Consider the following 13898-nt stretch of genomic DNA (forward strand, 5'->3'; position numbering starts at 1 on the left):
AGGCAATTGGATGTGATGATGCTAGGGAGATTGAATTGCTGATTTTTAGATGAGTGTGTAGTGGGCAGATGTCCCCGTCACAGAAACTGCTGAATGTTCTTCAGAAGAGTACAGTGCTCTGGAATGTGAGAGATGTGCATTATGTTCCCTGTTTTTCTTTGGATGCACTGTCTGACCGTAAACAAGTCACTTTGCTTTTCTGTACCTGTTTTACATATCCTCATTATATTTCTGTATTATATGTTCTGATTATTTTATGTGCTGGGACAATTTCTTGAAATATATGTGAATGGCCTCAGTGCAGTATGCCCATATTTTATTTGGAGCATATGGAAGCTACCACAGTTTTAATAATAACTGTTCTTGAGAGATAAGTTTGTCTCTCTCTCCCTCAATTTTCCTGAATAAAATGGAAATTAGAAAACTTTCTGTGTAAAACTGTACAATATTTTACTTTGGGACAAACTTCTGAAGATTTCTAGTTCAATCTAGGCTTTCTTCAGGGTCGTGTGCAGTTGTGCTTTGAATGCCTTCAGTCCGGTAGACCCCTCTGAGGTTTCTGTTCCCGTGTCTGGCCACTCTTGTGGTGAAAAATGTCCTTTTCTATGGAGTTGGAGATTCCCTTATGTTGTGGCTTAGGAATGGTACTCTCCAATTCAGTGGTCCCATTGAGACACACCAAATCACATTGCTCACTTGCTTCCCCTGGCCATGTCCCTCCCAGCTACTGCAGAGAATTAACTCTGTTCTAGCTGGAACCAGGACACCTTACTCTGCAGCTTGTGTCTCTTGCCCCTACAAGTTCACAGTGCCAATTCATGTTCAAGTTGTCTGCCATGTCTCCAGGTCCTTTTCTGCAGAGTTGCTCCTTAGCCAGCTGGTTGCTAGCCTGTACTTATGTGTGAGGCTTTTCTGACCCAAGTGTAGGACTTTGTATTTATTAGTTTTAATTTGCATCAAACATTGCTATCAGTCCTTTGCTCCACCTTGTAAAGGTTTCTCTAAATGGTAACCCAGTGCTTCCTCCAATGCATCAACCATTCTCTCCATGTCACCTACAAACATGTCTATGTTGGTCCCTCATCCAGGTCCAGGTCTGGAGGTACTGATGAAGTGTTTTCTGAAAGAGCTATATAGTGGGAATTAAAATGCTTTTGCTTTTCTTTTTACTCTCTAGTCCTTATGCCATCAAACTCCTGTGTGTTCTCAGTAAGTTTTTGCTTTGCTGGATGAATACCATTGTAATAATGCTCAAATTTTACATGTTATGATTTAGCCATTGAATTGCTATGCTTCTGACTTTATAATGCAATTTGGGATACAGACACATGATGATCAATCACTGCATGGAAATACTTAGGACCTGTGGTTCAGGAGGAGAGGGATCTGTGTGAGAGACACTGTTAGAATTCCATTTGGATAGGGAAGAATCTTCACTCTCCTGTGCTGAACCTTAAACCTCACTCAGTTATTGGAAAAAAATGATCTAAACCGAGTCTGTAGTTGAAAGTGTTGATGTCTCCTTGTCTTCCTCATTTAGGTACTATATCAGTGAACAGCCGACGCACCCCATTCACTGCTAGTGGGGAGAGTGAGATCCTGGATCTGGAAGGTGACATGTACCTTGGTGGGCTGCCAGAGAACCGGGCAGGACTCATCCTTCCCACAGAGCTCTGGACAGCAATGCTGAACTATGGCTATGTCGGCTGTATCCGAGACTTGTTCATTGATGGGCGAAGCAAGAACATCCGGCAGCTGGCAGAGGCACAGAACGCCGCAGGAGTCAAGTCCTCCTGCTCCCGCCTCAGCACCAAGCAGTGCGACAGCTACCCGTGTAAGAACAATGCGGTCTGCAAGGACGGCTGGAACCGCTTCATTTGTGACTGCACCGGCACCGGCTACTGGGGTAGAACCTGTGAGCGAGGTAAGTTGTGTTCTCTGACTTCAGTTACACGAAGCTGAAAGTGTGCATGAGAACGAGAACAAAATCCAGTGTTCCCATAAGATTCTCACCTGTCCTTGTTGGTCTTCCCAATGCTAAGTTCCAGCCCCCACACCAGGAGAACTTTCTTCTCTGATTGTTTCCTTCCAGTCTTTTCCACCCTCATTTCATGAGCTTACTTGGCCACTTCACTCCCTAAGCCCTCTGAAGATCTTCTCTTTGGGTTTCAGAGTTTCTTTGACTAAGTATGGTTTGTCTCCTGAGGCAGAAAATGCAGTTGCATGTGAGAAGTCTCAAACAAATTGCTGGAAACTGTACCAAGTGTGAGCTTTAGTTATGGAGATTTTTCTTGCATGGGACGGACAATGAATCCCAGTTCTATCTAGGCTTCCTTTTTTTTTGTGTAGTAGAATTTCCTTGATGACTGTTTATGAGTAAAGCCAGCTAAAGGGACAGTGTTAAAAGCAGCATGTCTCCAAGTTCACCTCTGATAAGGCAAATCTGTAGGAGATTAGTGGGAGATTCTTTGCATCTTAATTGTACTCATCCAGAATTGTGATTTAAACACATATGATTGGAGATATGAAGCCCAAGTGATGCTGGTGTAGGCAGGCAAATTTTCTATGTGTTATAGATCACATGGAAAGGAATTTACTAATGGAAGATATTTGAACTATATAAGGAACATAGGTGGTTCCTATTAATTGTTGTTATCCTTATTGTGCTGGTGCCACCATCAGAATGAGGTAGGTGAGTGGTTTTACAGAAAAAGATAGGGCTAAGATCAGTTACAAAATCCCCCACCTCCCTAAAGGATGTTTTCTTATATTTAAACCAGTGTTTCTGTTAATATTTGGCCATAGCACTGCATTTGGGCTAAACTGCATTCCCAGTACACCCAAGAATTAACTGTAAACCATTAACAGAGTCTTAGGGCTTTCAGTCCCTTCTTTATATCACCTCACTTGGCACCATGGTTATAGCATGTGTCTTAGAATTGGAAATTCAGATATTTTTGATCTTCTGCTATAGATATTTGAGCAGCTCCTTTCCCATTTAGTGTCCCCTTTATGTATTTTTTACTATTGATCATAGTAACATGCCACTTATGAGGAAGAACATGAAATTTAGGTACAATGCATAAAATATTAGGTAGAATTGAGATTTATAATTCATTCACTCTGTAGAGGATTTTCCTCTTTGAAGAAAGTTTTTGTTAATGACCAAAATTCTTCCTATATGGATGGGATTTAGTTTTACAGCACAAGATCTGTGATTGTTCATAAAACTGCTCACAGCCAGTAATTCATTGCCTGCTGCCCTAAGCAGCAATAGTAGTTAATTGCCAGTGGGCCTTAAAACAACTGAAGCATCAACACTGCCATCCGTGCTGGGGGAACATGGGTGAAAATGTAAGATTCATGGGCATCAGCTGTGCCAATGTCAGCTCAGCGTTCTCTCTTTTGACTACAAGGGATTTGAAAATTCTGGAAAACATCAGGTAGAGGTTTTCTCAGCCATACCCTTGGGAATTGTTTTGGCCAGTTGTTGTGTGATTAGGTTTTATACAAACATGATAAAAGGAAGCGCTACCATAAATGCATTGTTCCCCCACAAAATTGCATGTGTGTTTGCCCTTGGTCTTTATTATTAGGAGTGACCAGCTCTGTGATTCAGGGCTTTTTGGAGTCTGTCTCATGTCCATCTCCTGGACCTGGCTCTCAGAAGAGACTCCAAAGCTAACAGTGACATAAAGAACAGGGTTCATGTCATGTACCTTTATATATCTGTGGTGTTAGCTTTTGCTACTTTTACTGTCAGTGAAAAGAAATCAGTAGATTAAAGGCATGTAAGCATTTTAATTTGGGAGAAATGAATATCAAGTCTCGCCTGAGATTCATAACTTGGCTGTGCTCTGATGGGCATCAGTCTGAATTAGGAAGATATATTTATGAATTAATGTCTAGCATGGGAACTTGAGGTCATAAATATATTTTAGAATCAGAGTGTATTTAAGGTTAACAAAACTGTGATGAAACAGTTCAGGACAGCATAAAAGATGTATGCAAATATCCTAATCCTGAGAAACTAATTTTGTCTGTAATTAGAAACCACAGACCCATTGCTGATTTAGTCCCAGTGTCAGGCAAAACATGACTATAATGCCTGACATTCCTTGGCAGTGTGAGAAGCAGCTTATAGGGAATAAATATTTGAGACTGGATACCTGAAAAAAGTTGTACAAATTGAAGTGCATTTGACTCCAGTACATTTATGTGGTCTTACATAGCAGCCTCATACTGCTCTGATAAGTGTCAGAGAACTGCATTAGTGCCCACTGATTTTGCCTCCATGAGCAAAAGCATTGCAGGCTACCAGTGATACTCTTCATTCTCCTGGTCTGGCACCCAACGATTATTGCAAGTCCTGATTGCATCTGGTCTGTGATCCTAATACTGTTGGAAGGAGAAAGGTTGAGATGGAGACTGGGAAGGGAATCAAAGTGAGAGATGCGGCCATGCCACAGTGGCACTGCTGTGTAATGACTGATGAGCTGCGACAGGACCCGGGGGCAGCCAGGCTGGTGCATAACGAGAGGAACAAAGAAGGAGCAGGCTAGATCTTCTAATATGGGACAGCTACTGACCCACTTTTCCAGTCTGCCACCTCTCACTTTATTCTGTTCTTACACTTCTCTCCTCCTAAAAGAGGAGTGTAACTCCTGCAACCCAAGATGTATGATAAAGGGTTAAGAGGCAGGGTAGCCTAGCATAAAGAATCTCCTGTGCTTGGTGACTATCAAGAAATCACTCTTTTTCACAAAGCAAAGCACATACTTAACATCTAGTTAGAGAACTAAAAATAGGGAGGACGTACGTACAACTCTAGGAAGAGAAGCAGATGATTAATTTGTTGTTGATGATAAAGTCTGTCTCACACCTTCCAGGTATAGTATTTTTACATTTATAATGCTGTATTTCTCATAAATTTTATACTTTTCCATATGAAGGACATAATATATTTAAAAGTGACTAAAAAGGAAATTGTTTTTGTCAGTTAGAAAAGAAGTTTGGATTCCTTTTATTCATGGTGAAATAATACAAATACACAGTATTCAGTATGTCACTTCTATCTAAAGCCTGTGGGAGTTTGTCTTGTCAGTGAAGTAACATCTCTGTGTATTCAGCCAGTTACACTGGATGCAATGTAGACTTTGGTTACAGTGTTCTGCTCAGACAGGACTTCTGTGCAGATAGAGAAACCTTGCTGGAACTGGAGTTTGACAGGGCACAGAACAGAGAACTGCTGCCAAGGCCTCAAATTCATTCTTAAAATTCCAGTATCGAATAATTATTTCAGTATTGGCAGTGATGTAAGCAGACAAAGGTGTTAGCAGTCTGAAAGTGTCATAGTTTCTAGTAGTAATGTAGTTTCTCCTTGGCTCATTGAAATTTCATAGAAGAGATGGGGTGAGACAGGGAAAAGACCATATTGTGCTTTTGTGGGCCATAAGTGCTCAGTGCCAGGCTGTGAGGCTAAGCAAAGGCAGCAGCAAATGCTGGCAATTAGCTTGATACAGTCCCCATTTCACACCTTCCACCAGAGAGTGTGATGACCAGGTAACACACTGTTATTTATTTTCTTAAATCCTTGCTTCTCATCCTCTGTCATCTTTCCATAATGGTTCTCTACTAAGTAGTCGAACTCAGTGTTAGAGGTAGGAGCTGGTATCTGGCTTGTGGAGGATGATGTTCTACTTTGCTGTGATTACAAAGTACCTCCTCAGAACCCTGAAAAGGACCCCAAAGCCCTGGCCTTTTCTGAAAAGGACCCCAAAGCCCTGGCCTTAACTAAGCAGGGGGAGGGGAATGTGTGTTGTATTCAAATTAGCTACTTTCTGTAGCTGCAGTGAAAATGCCTTGGGCTCAAAAAGATGCGTGAGGTCTGTTTGGTGGATCTTGAAAACTCTATGCACCCTTTCCTTCTATTGAAGAGCACTGTGAGAGCAACTGGAGAGGACAAGAGCCTAGGAAGGACACAAAACAAAAGACAACTGAAAATCAGATAATTTTAGGCCAACGAGAATCAAATGTTGTTGATCACTCACTTTTTAGTATTTGCTCCTACTTAAATGATTTGACTGCAGTTTGCTTGGATTTTTTTTAAGAGGTATATAGTATTGAAAAAGGCAGGTTGGTATGGGACTCCTGATTATTTAGAACTGAAATAAAAGACATTGAGATGTAGATTTTTAAACCTCAAAAGTTAATTGCTCAGAGATGGACACAGCCTGAGTCCTTTCTAAGTAAAGGGAAAAAAAGAAAAGGCTTGTTCCAGCCATTTTCTTTGCTGTGCTGCATCTGGTGTTTATTGCAGAAAGACAGAAATATCCCATTCTGGTTCTTGTCCCAAGGGCTGGAACCATGGTCATTCCTGTTTGAGTGTGCTCACAGATGGACAGCTAACACCCTGAGCCAGCCAGGCTTTTTCTGTATTTTGTGGTACACTGTGAGCAGTAACACATCTGCTGTTAACAATGATGATGTTGGTCATAGGGCTGCACACTTTATTATCTGCCAAGTACCTTTGCAGCACTGTTCACTGTTGCAGTGGGGATACTGCAACATGCATATACCAAACCAGGAGTCCCGTGGAAAGGAAATATATATGGACAGACAGATTCTTGCTAGATGTTTCAGAGATGTTTATTTCTCCAGCCGCATGGCCGGAGCTCTGCCCAGGAACTGCTCAATCACGGGACCAAGGGTCCTTCTGCCCGCGCAGGGAACACAAACCAACCCATGGGAACGAGGCTGAGCAGGGACAGGGAAACCCCATGTCTGTGCCCTCAGGGCCCCTCTCCCAGGGCTACACGGCGGGGGAGGGACCCCAACACCTCACCCGTTTTATTTTAATAAAAGGAGAATGAAAACAACTGGATAAACATAACAAGAACAGTTTCAAAACAAAACAAGCCACCCTCCTGAGTCTTTAAATGTCCAAACAGATTCTGTGGAACATCTTAGGGTTGACAGAAGGGAGACAGGACTCTCTGAGCATGCTTTGTGGAGAAACTGAGGCAGGAGAGGGTTTAACTTCTTCCCTCCCCCTTTTCATCCCCCACTCGGCATTGGAAAGGGATTTTTGGGGAAACAATTGGCAAAAGCATGGTTTTGTGAGGGAAACCATGGATGAAAAAACGGATTGGGAATACACTGGGGGTAATAGGACATAGGGTAAAAGGGAAAGGTGGGATTAGGAAAGGGAGACTGTAGGGGTGACTTACAATAGAGATACTGTCTAACATGACTACGATTTTTTGCATATATACTGCCTTTTACAGGAACACCATCAGGCCCAGTGACCTGCGATGCTTGTAACCCTTTTCTCCCTAGTACAGTTTTGAAGTGCACCACCTCTCCATCTCCCAAGCTTGGGATGCATTTTTCAGGATTATTCTTTTTAATAGCAGTTCTGTGCACGAATATGTCTTGCTGGTTGTCACACCTTGTTATAAAACCATAATTTTGCTTAACATTATACCATTTTACTATCCCTAAGGTCTTAGTTACTATGATCTTTTCCTTTTTCCGAGTGGCTGCTGTTTTCTGTCTCGCTGCGTCTTTGCTCTCTCCTTTGGTCACTCCCGTGTTGGAATTGTCAGGGCTGCTGGTGCCTGCGCGCTCTTCCCGGGGTCGCATTTGGGGCCGCGCGGGCCGGGCCGGGCCACGCCGCTCAGTTCTCCGTGCGTCGCCTCCTCTGGTCGCAGCTTCGCTGCCGCTGCCGGGCGCTGCACCCACATCTCGGCCGGGCCCCCGAGCGACGACCCCCCCGCGCTCCGCTCCAGTGCGTGTTTCGGCTGGGCGCGGCTCCGTTCCACCGTCACCGCCGCCAGCTGCCGCCCGCGCGCCGCCCCTCTCGGTCGGGCATTCCCAGGGCTCGCTCCACCACGCGCTGCGCGGGGCCGGGCGGGCACCGCCGGGTCCCGCCGCTCCCGCCGCTCCTCGCTCCGCCACCGACACTGCGGCTCGCGTGGCTCCACCCGCACGCGGGAACTGCCTCGCTGCTGCTCGCAGAGCGCTCGGTGCACGTGGCCTGGGCCGCACGGTCCCTGCGCCAGGCTTCCCTTCGCCAGGACACAGCTGACATTGCTCAACAGTCTCGGTAATTAAATAATATTCACGAAAATATTCTTCCATCGGCATATATTTTGACTCCAGTATTAACTGTGTCCAAACGGTTTTCCAAAAGCCCATGGTAAGAATTAAATCCCAAGAAACATAGAAAAAGTTCTTAAACAACCATGTCAGGAAGTGTTTCAGTTCTTTTTGAGCTTGAATCAAGCTAAAATTTACAAATCGTTGTTCAAGAATCATTTTAAGTTTAAGATAAATGTCCATATGCGGCCCTGAGAGCCAAGAGTCTTCCCACCGTTCCTCCATAGTTTAGATATGGAATAGCAAAGCAAAACCAAGAAGAGGAATCCAAAGTTTCCAGGGTTTACTCACACAAATCAGTCGCTTAGGGATCGGGGATCGTTCTGCTCACAATTCTCCACCATTATGTTGCAGTGGGGATCCTGCAACACGCATATACCAAACCAGGAGTCCCGTGGAAAGGAAATATATATGGACAGACAGATTCTTGCTAGATGTTTCAGAGATGTTTATTTCTCCAGCCGCATGGCCGGGGCTCTGCCGAGGAACTGTTCCAGTCACGGGACCAAGGGTCCTTCTGCCCGTGCAGGGAACACAAACCAACCCATGGGAACGAGGCTGAGCAGGGACAGGGAAACCCCGTGTCTGTGCCCTCAGGGCCCCTCTCCCAGGGCTACACGGCAGGGGAGGGACCCCAACAGTTCACTAAGAACAGTTTAATGACAATACACCTCTTCCCATTATGTATGCAATAAAGAGAGATATTGTAAAATTACTGGTAATAAGAAATGCTACAAAACCATTTACTACACAGGATAAGTGCTGCATACTTTGCTGTCTCAAGCACAGGTAGCAGCGTAGATTTCTTTTTAATTTTAGTGAAGATGGTTGATGATAATCACATCTTTGAAGGTTTGTTTAAAGCAACTGAAAAGTGTTGATGCTTTTTGGACTGTCCAGACCTTCTGAGTATGCAGTGAAATGCTAGATAACTGCTGAGAATAGATTTTCTTATAGGAGTGATGGTTCCCAGGAGTGATGGACACATTAGGAGAAAAGTCTTTGCTGCAATGTTTTGAATTCTTTTAATCCTGCTAGGTCTTGAACAGTCAAAGACTTAATAAAGTCAAAACATCAGAATAATTCTTATGATTTCATGATCTAAAGTAAGATGTTAGAAAATAGGTCTGTTCTAGACCTCATCTATTCACTGACTTACTAGTACCAGACCGCTTCCTATTGTGCAATTTCCCAAACTGTCTCCAAACTGCAGAAAAAAATATTCCATCTGAATTTAGCAAAACATTTCATACAATCCCTTCACACCCATTTCGATTTGTGTCTCACTAATTTTATGGTAAAATCTCCATTAAACATGATCTGAAGAATGTTAACTTTGCTAAGGGCATTTGTGTGAGAAGTTAATTTTCTCACTTGCCATCAATCCATTCGTAACACTTGTGGCTGATCCCTTTATGGCTGGCCCAGGCAGCTACTACTGTGGAAGATGCTGTTCACAGTTCTTCTCAAGAAACACAGGTCTGGGCTTTATGTGATTAGCTCCCTTGTATCTCTTCTTGAAGACTGACTGTCAGAGCAGAAGGCTACTGTTTGTTGCATAAGTGCTGGATTATTGTACTTATTAGACTTTTATGTATCCTCCATCTCATAATTATTTCCTTACCTTCTATGGAGTAACTTCTGTTCTAACACTCACAATTCCCAAGATGCTCATTAGATGATGTGCTACCTCCAGTAAGGACAGTGAAGCCAAGGTGGGCTTGTAAGGGAAGTGAAACAATATTAAGGAACAATTTAAAAGTCTTTCACTTTTGTGGATTTATGTTGTGATCCTTACTGCTTATTAGAATTTTTTTGTCCACAGATATATATATATTCAGTCAAAAGCCACTCTGAATATTTGTGTTTTCCAGGACAAGTAACTGCATTTGTTGCACTGTAATGCCTTTGTGATATCCTCAGTACAGAAGAGCATGCAGTTAATTCTGCAGCCGGGGTGATTACATCTGCTTGGGAAAAAAATACATCATGGTTTTTATGCTGTTGAACTTTAACTTCGAAGAGTCTCATTGATGTGACAATCTCCAACAGCATCTGCCGAGCAGCTGGAAAATCTGAGACTGTAGAAAAACCAACTGATTGTCTCTCCTATATCGTATAATGTTATGGGCATGATTTTTTTTATCCATGTGTTCCTCCAGTTTCTTCATCCTGATTCCATCATCATATGCTTTTGATATTTAAGGCCACTCCTGACTTCCTGGCTGCATGTGAATTTGTTGGTACTCCAGGTGCTCTTATCTCATCTGAATATGTTAGTTGATGGCACAGAAGAAGATAATAATTTCTGCTATTTTTGTCTAAACTTCTGTATTTCTGGCTGTTTATTGCTGAGTGTAGCTTTCATAAGATCCCCCCAGTTCAAGAAATGTGGTTACCCAAAAGAGTATGATTTTGTGTGCTGTCAACTCCTGCAAGGAACACTAGAACAACAAAAAATATTTTGATGGGTAGGTAAGACCATTTGATTAATGCTTTTAGAACCTGATACTTTTATTAGTATAGGCCTCTTCTACAGGACCAATATGATAGTGATGTTTTTTGTTTATCTCCTGGTTTATAAATGACCGTTCAGAACAATGGTTTCTCCTTAATGTAAGCCACAAAATACACCCCATCTGTAAGTCACGGCACAAAATGTTGTTCAGATAACTCTCAGATTGAAGGACAGCTTGTCATTGCAGGTCAGTTTTGCCTGAATATCGCAGTGTCGTGGTTTGACCCCAGCCAGCAACCAAGCCCCAAGCAGCCACTCACTCACTCCTCCACCAGCGGCATCAGGGAGACAATCAGAAGGCTAAAAGTGAGATAACTCGTGGCTTGAGATAAAGACAGTTTAATAGGAGAAGCAAAAGCCACACATACAAGCAAAGCAAAACAAGGAATTCATTCACCACTTCCCATGGCAGGCAGTGTTCAGCCATCTCCAGGAGAGCAAGCTGATGACACTGGGTTCAAGAATTGCTTCTGACTAAGTAGTATTTTTGAGTCTCTTATAGCTCAGTGGTTGATCTCAGTCCCTGTGGCTTCATACCCCACTTCCTTTCCATACCCTCCAATCAGAGCAGTTTGTGTTTCTGCTGAAACTGCCAATTGTCCTTACAATTAAAGGGAATATCTTGATGGAAGAAGCCAGGATGAAGTAGATTCATTTGTCATGAAAAATTATTTCCAATATTTGAAATTACTATATAGACCTTGGAGATGTTATCTGTGAAATTAGCTTTCTCTATCTCCCTGCTTTGCCCAGTCAAAGCCATCAAGCTGAAAGGCAGGCACTGGCACAGTGCATTTTCTGTCTCATTTCTTTTTCTCTATTCGTCTCAGGGGGAGAGGAGAGACTTGGCATTCATGATGCTCCCTTAATTGACTCTTTCTGTATGTGGAGATAGGCAGTCATCCCTTGGACACTTTGATTGATTGGATGAGGCTATTGTGTGATGTGGAAAGGATATGCAAAAGCACAGCCCATCACCGCAACCATGGAAAGATCTTATTTGGTGGTGTATATTGACTCATCCCAATCTGCTTGGTTTGTCTGTCTTGGCTCATACGCAGTTATCGCACAGAGCAGCCCACAGGGTGGTCCTGGCAAATCTACTGCAACTAGGTACCAGACTCCAAGGTATGGCTCTCCAGAGGGAAACCCTTCTCGCTGTCACTGCTAAAGCGGCTGAGAATGTGTAAAGGAAAGATAATATTCATCATTTTGAGTTTATTTCTTACTAGCATCCTCTTTTTTTTTTTTTTTTTACTGGGTAATTGAGAACAATGAGGTTAAAATTGGGAGATAAGGTGCGGAAGAGGGAAACTGTATCCTGATAAATCAAATCTTAATATGAGTTTCAGAGTAACTTCCTGCTTTGTGATGATGATAAGTGGTGAGTAGGTGAATAGATAGAGCAAAAAGCTTAGGAGATATCCATCACATTATGGCAGAAGTCTTCCCACTGAAGGGACACAGCAGCAGGGGGGAGGTACAAGAAAAGCAGCTTCATAAGAAGTGCTATTGGTCTCATGATGCTTCCATTTTTTATGTCCCACAGCTTTTGACTTCTGAAGTTCTGCCTGTTATGGCAAGGTCCTGTTGTGGTCAGCCTGGACACTTTGGGTTACCTACCACAATAATCTTGTGTTCTTGTGATCCACAGCATTTTTTCATTTCTGAACAGGGAGGAAGTGTAATTCTTCATGTTGTGATACCACTAAAGGGAGCAAAAGGACGGGGAAGGTTGAAGGAGATTACTGTTGGAAGTTGTATCAAAGCACCAGAGTTTAGGATTTAAACGGATTCATGTGGAATTAGTTAAGTCTGACTGCCCCAATACCCACAGGCCCCATTTCAAACTGCCGAGAAAGGAAAAAGATGGTATTTTAAATAGTGATTTTTTATCCACTACCTTTCATTAAATGATTAAAATGGAAAATGACACTTCAGCCCTCAGTTGAAAAGCATGTTATACTGACAGCTCTGGGAGCCCTAGGCTTGTACTTAGAATGAGAAATATATAGAGTACTTCTCCTTTATATACCTTAGTCATCTCTTGGAGGAGTATTTGCATTAGAGGTTAGAAAATGGGTCAATCTTTCTGGCTTGCCTGGTCTTTGGTAGAGCTGTGAAGTGGAATGGTGAAAGGAGGAACTCTTCTTCAATAGCTCTGATTTCCTCTCCTTTTTGTGTGAAACTGTTGAAGACAGAGAGCCATGAGGCAGTTTAGTGTACCCAGCCTAGGGAGCAGAGCAAGGTTGGAACTAAGCAGAACAAAATGGAGTTTGCGATGCATGTATCATCTGCCATGTGAGAACAAGATCTCCCCCTCAACAAGTGATTGGCAAAAGGAATGTGCTTGCTAAATAGTATGAAGGAAGCAAGAATACAGAAGCCGTCTAAAGTCTAAACTATTTTATAGTTCTGTTATTTTTTTTTAATCTGTCTGTTGAGAATGTTTGTGACCGAAGAGAAAAAATAGGTCAAAGGAAAGATTTTTGGCATACTAAGAAATTTCAAAATATCTAGAGTCCATACACTAATCTAATCTTAGTGTACAGGTTCTGATTCCTAGAGGTGGAAGCCTAATAGTTCAGTGCCCAGTCATAGAAACACCCAGGTTTTCACCATTTTATTACCATATCTTCGGTGAAATTGTCTTCTGTTGCAATCTGGCTTTTTGAAGCAAACCCCACAAATCACTGCTACCCCATTTCTGCTTGTCAGCTCTCATGTCCAATTTGTGCAAATTTCCTTTTTTCTGCATTTGCATTTAATTCTTTTGTCTCCTTGGAGGACTAACCAGTGCTGAATTTTAGCCTTTCTCTCCCTGTCAAGTGTTACTGGAGGATGATTTAGCCCTATATCCAAGGTGCTTTTCTCAAAGCTGTTTTTAATAATTCCATCTTTTCTTGATGTTAGAACATGGGATTGGCCATCGGAGGGTGTGGATAAAGTAAGGCACATAGTTCGCAGTTCACTTTTCACCAGTCCCAGTCTGATGCTGGAAGCACCACTGTGGTGTGAAGGAGCTGCCTTTAACCACCTTGGTGAAGGAGGTGGAGATAGTCTAGAATTCAGCAGGGTGGAGATTGACTACTGTCCCAGTCTGTTGCCCTCCCTTTTACTGAGGCAACATCATGGTTCTGAATCTTGTTCAATTGCTTGTATGCCATTCCCCTAAGCCTGCCAGATTCCTTCTGCCACTTTCCAGTTTGATCAAATTTCA

The 13898-nt window shown here is 42.7% G+C and overlaps 1 protein-coding gene across 5 annotated transcripts in view; it reads left to right on the forward strand.

The window, feature by feature from the left end:
• LOC121672810 (neurexin-3-like) overlaps positions 1–13898 on the forward strand; it is a 290579-nt gene that overhangs the window by 224815 nt on the left and 51866 nt on the right. For all 5 annotated transcript variants that reach the window (XM_042045700.1, XM_042045702.1, XM_042045703.1 and 2 more), the window contains one exon: positions 1541–1924. In XM_042045700.1, the coding sequence (XP_041901634.1) occupies positions 1541–1924 (384 nt within the window). The remainder of the gene's footprint in view (positions 1–1540; positions 1925–13898) is intronic.

The sequence above is a fragment of the Corvus kubaryi genome, unplaced genomic scaffold (genome assembly GCF_017639235.1).
Source record: "Corvus kubaryi isolate FWS band 111438036 unplaced genomic scaffold, C.kubaryi_AGA036_p1.0 64978, whole genome shotgun sequence".
In the NCBI taxonomy this organism is placed as follows: domain Eukaryota; kingdom Metazoa; phylum Chordata; class Aves; order Passeriformes; family Corvidae; genus Corvus; species Corvus kubaryi.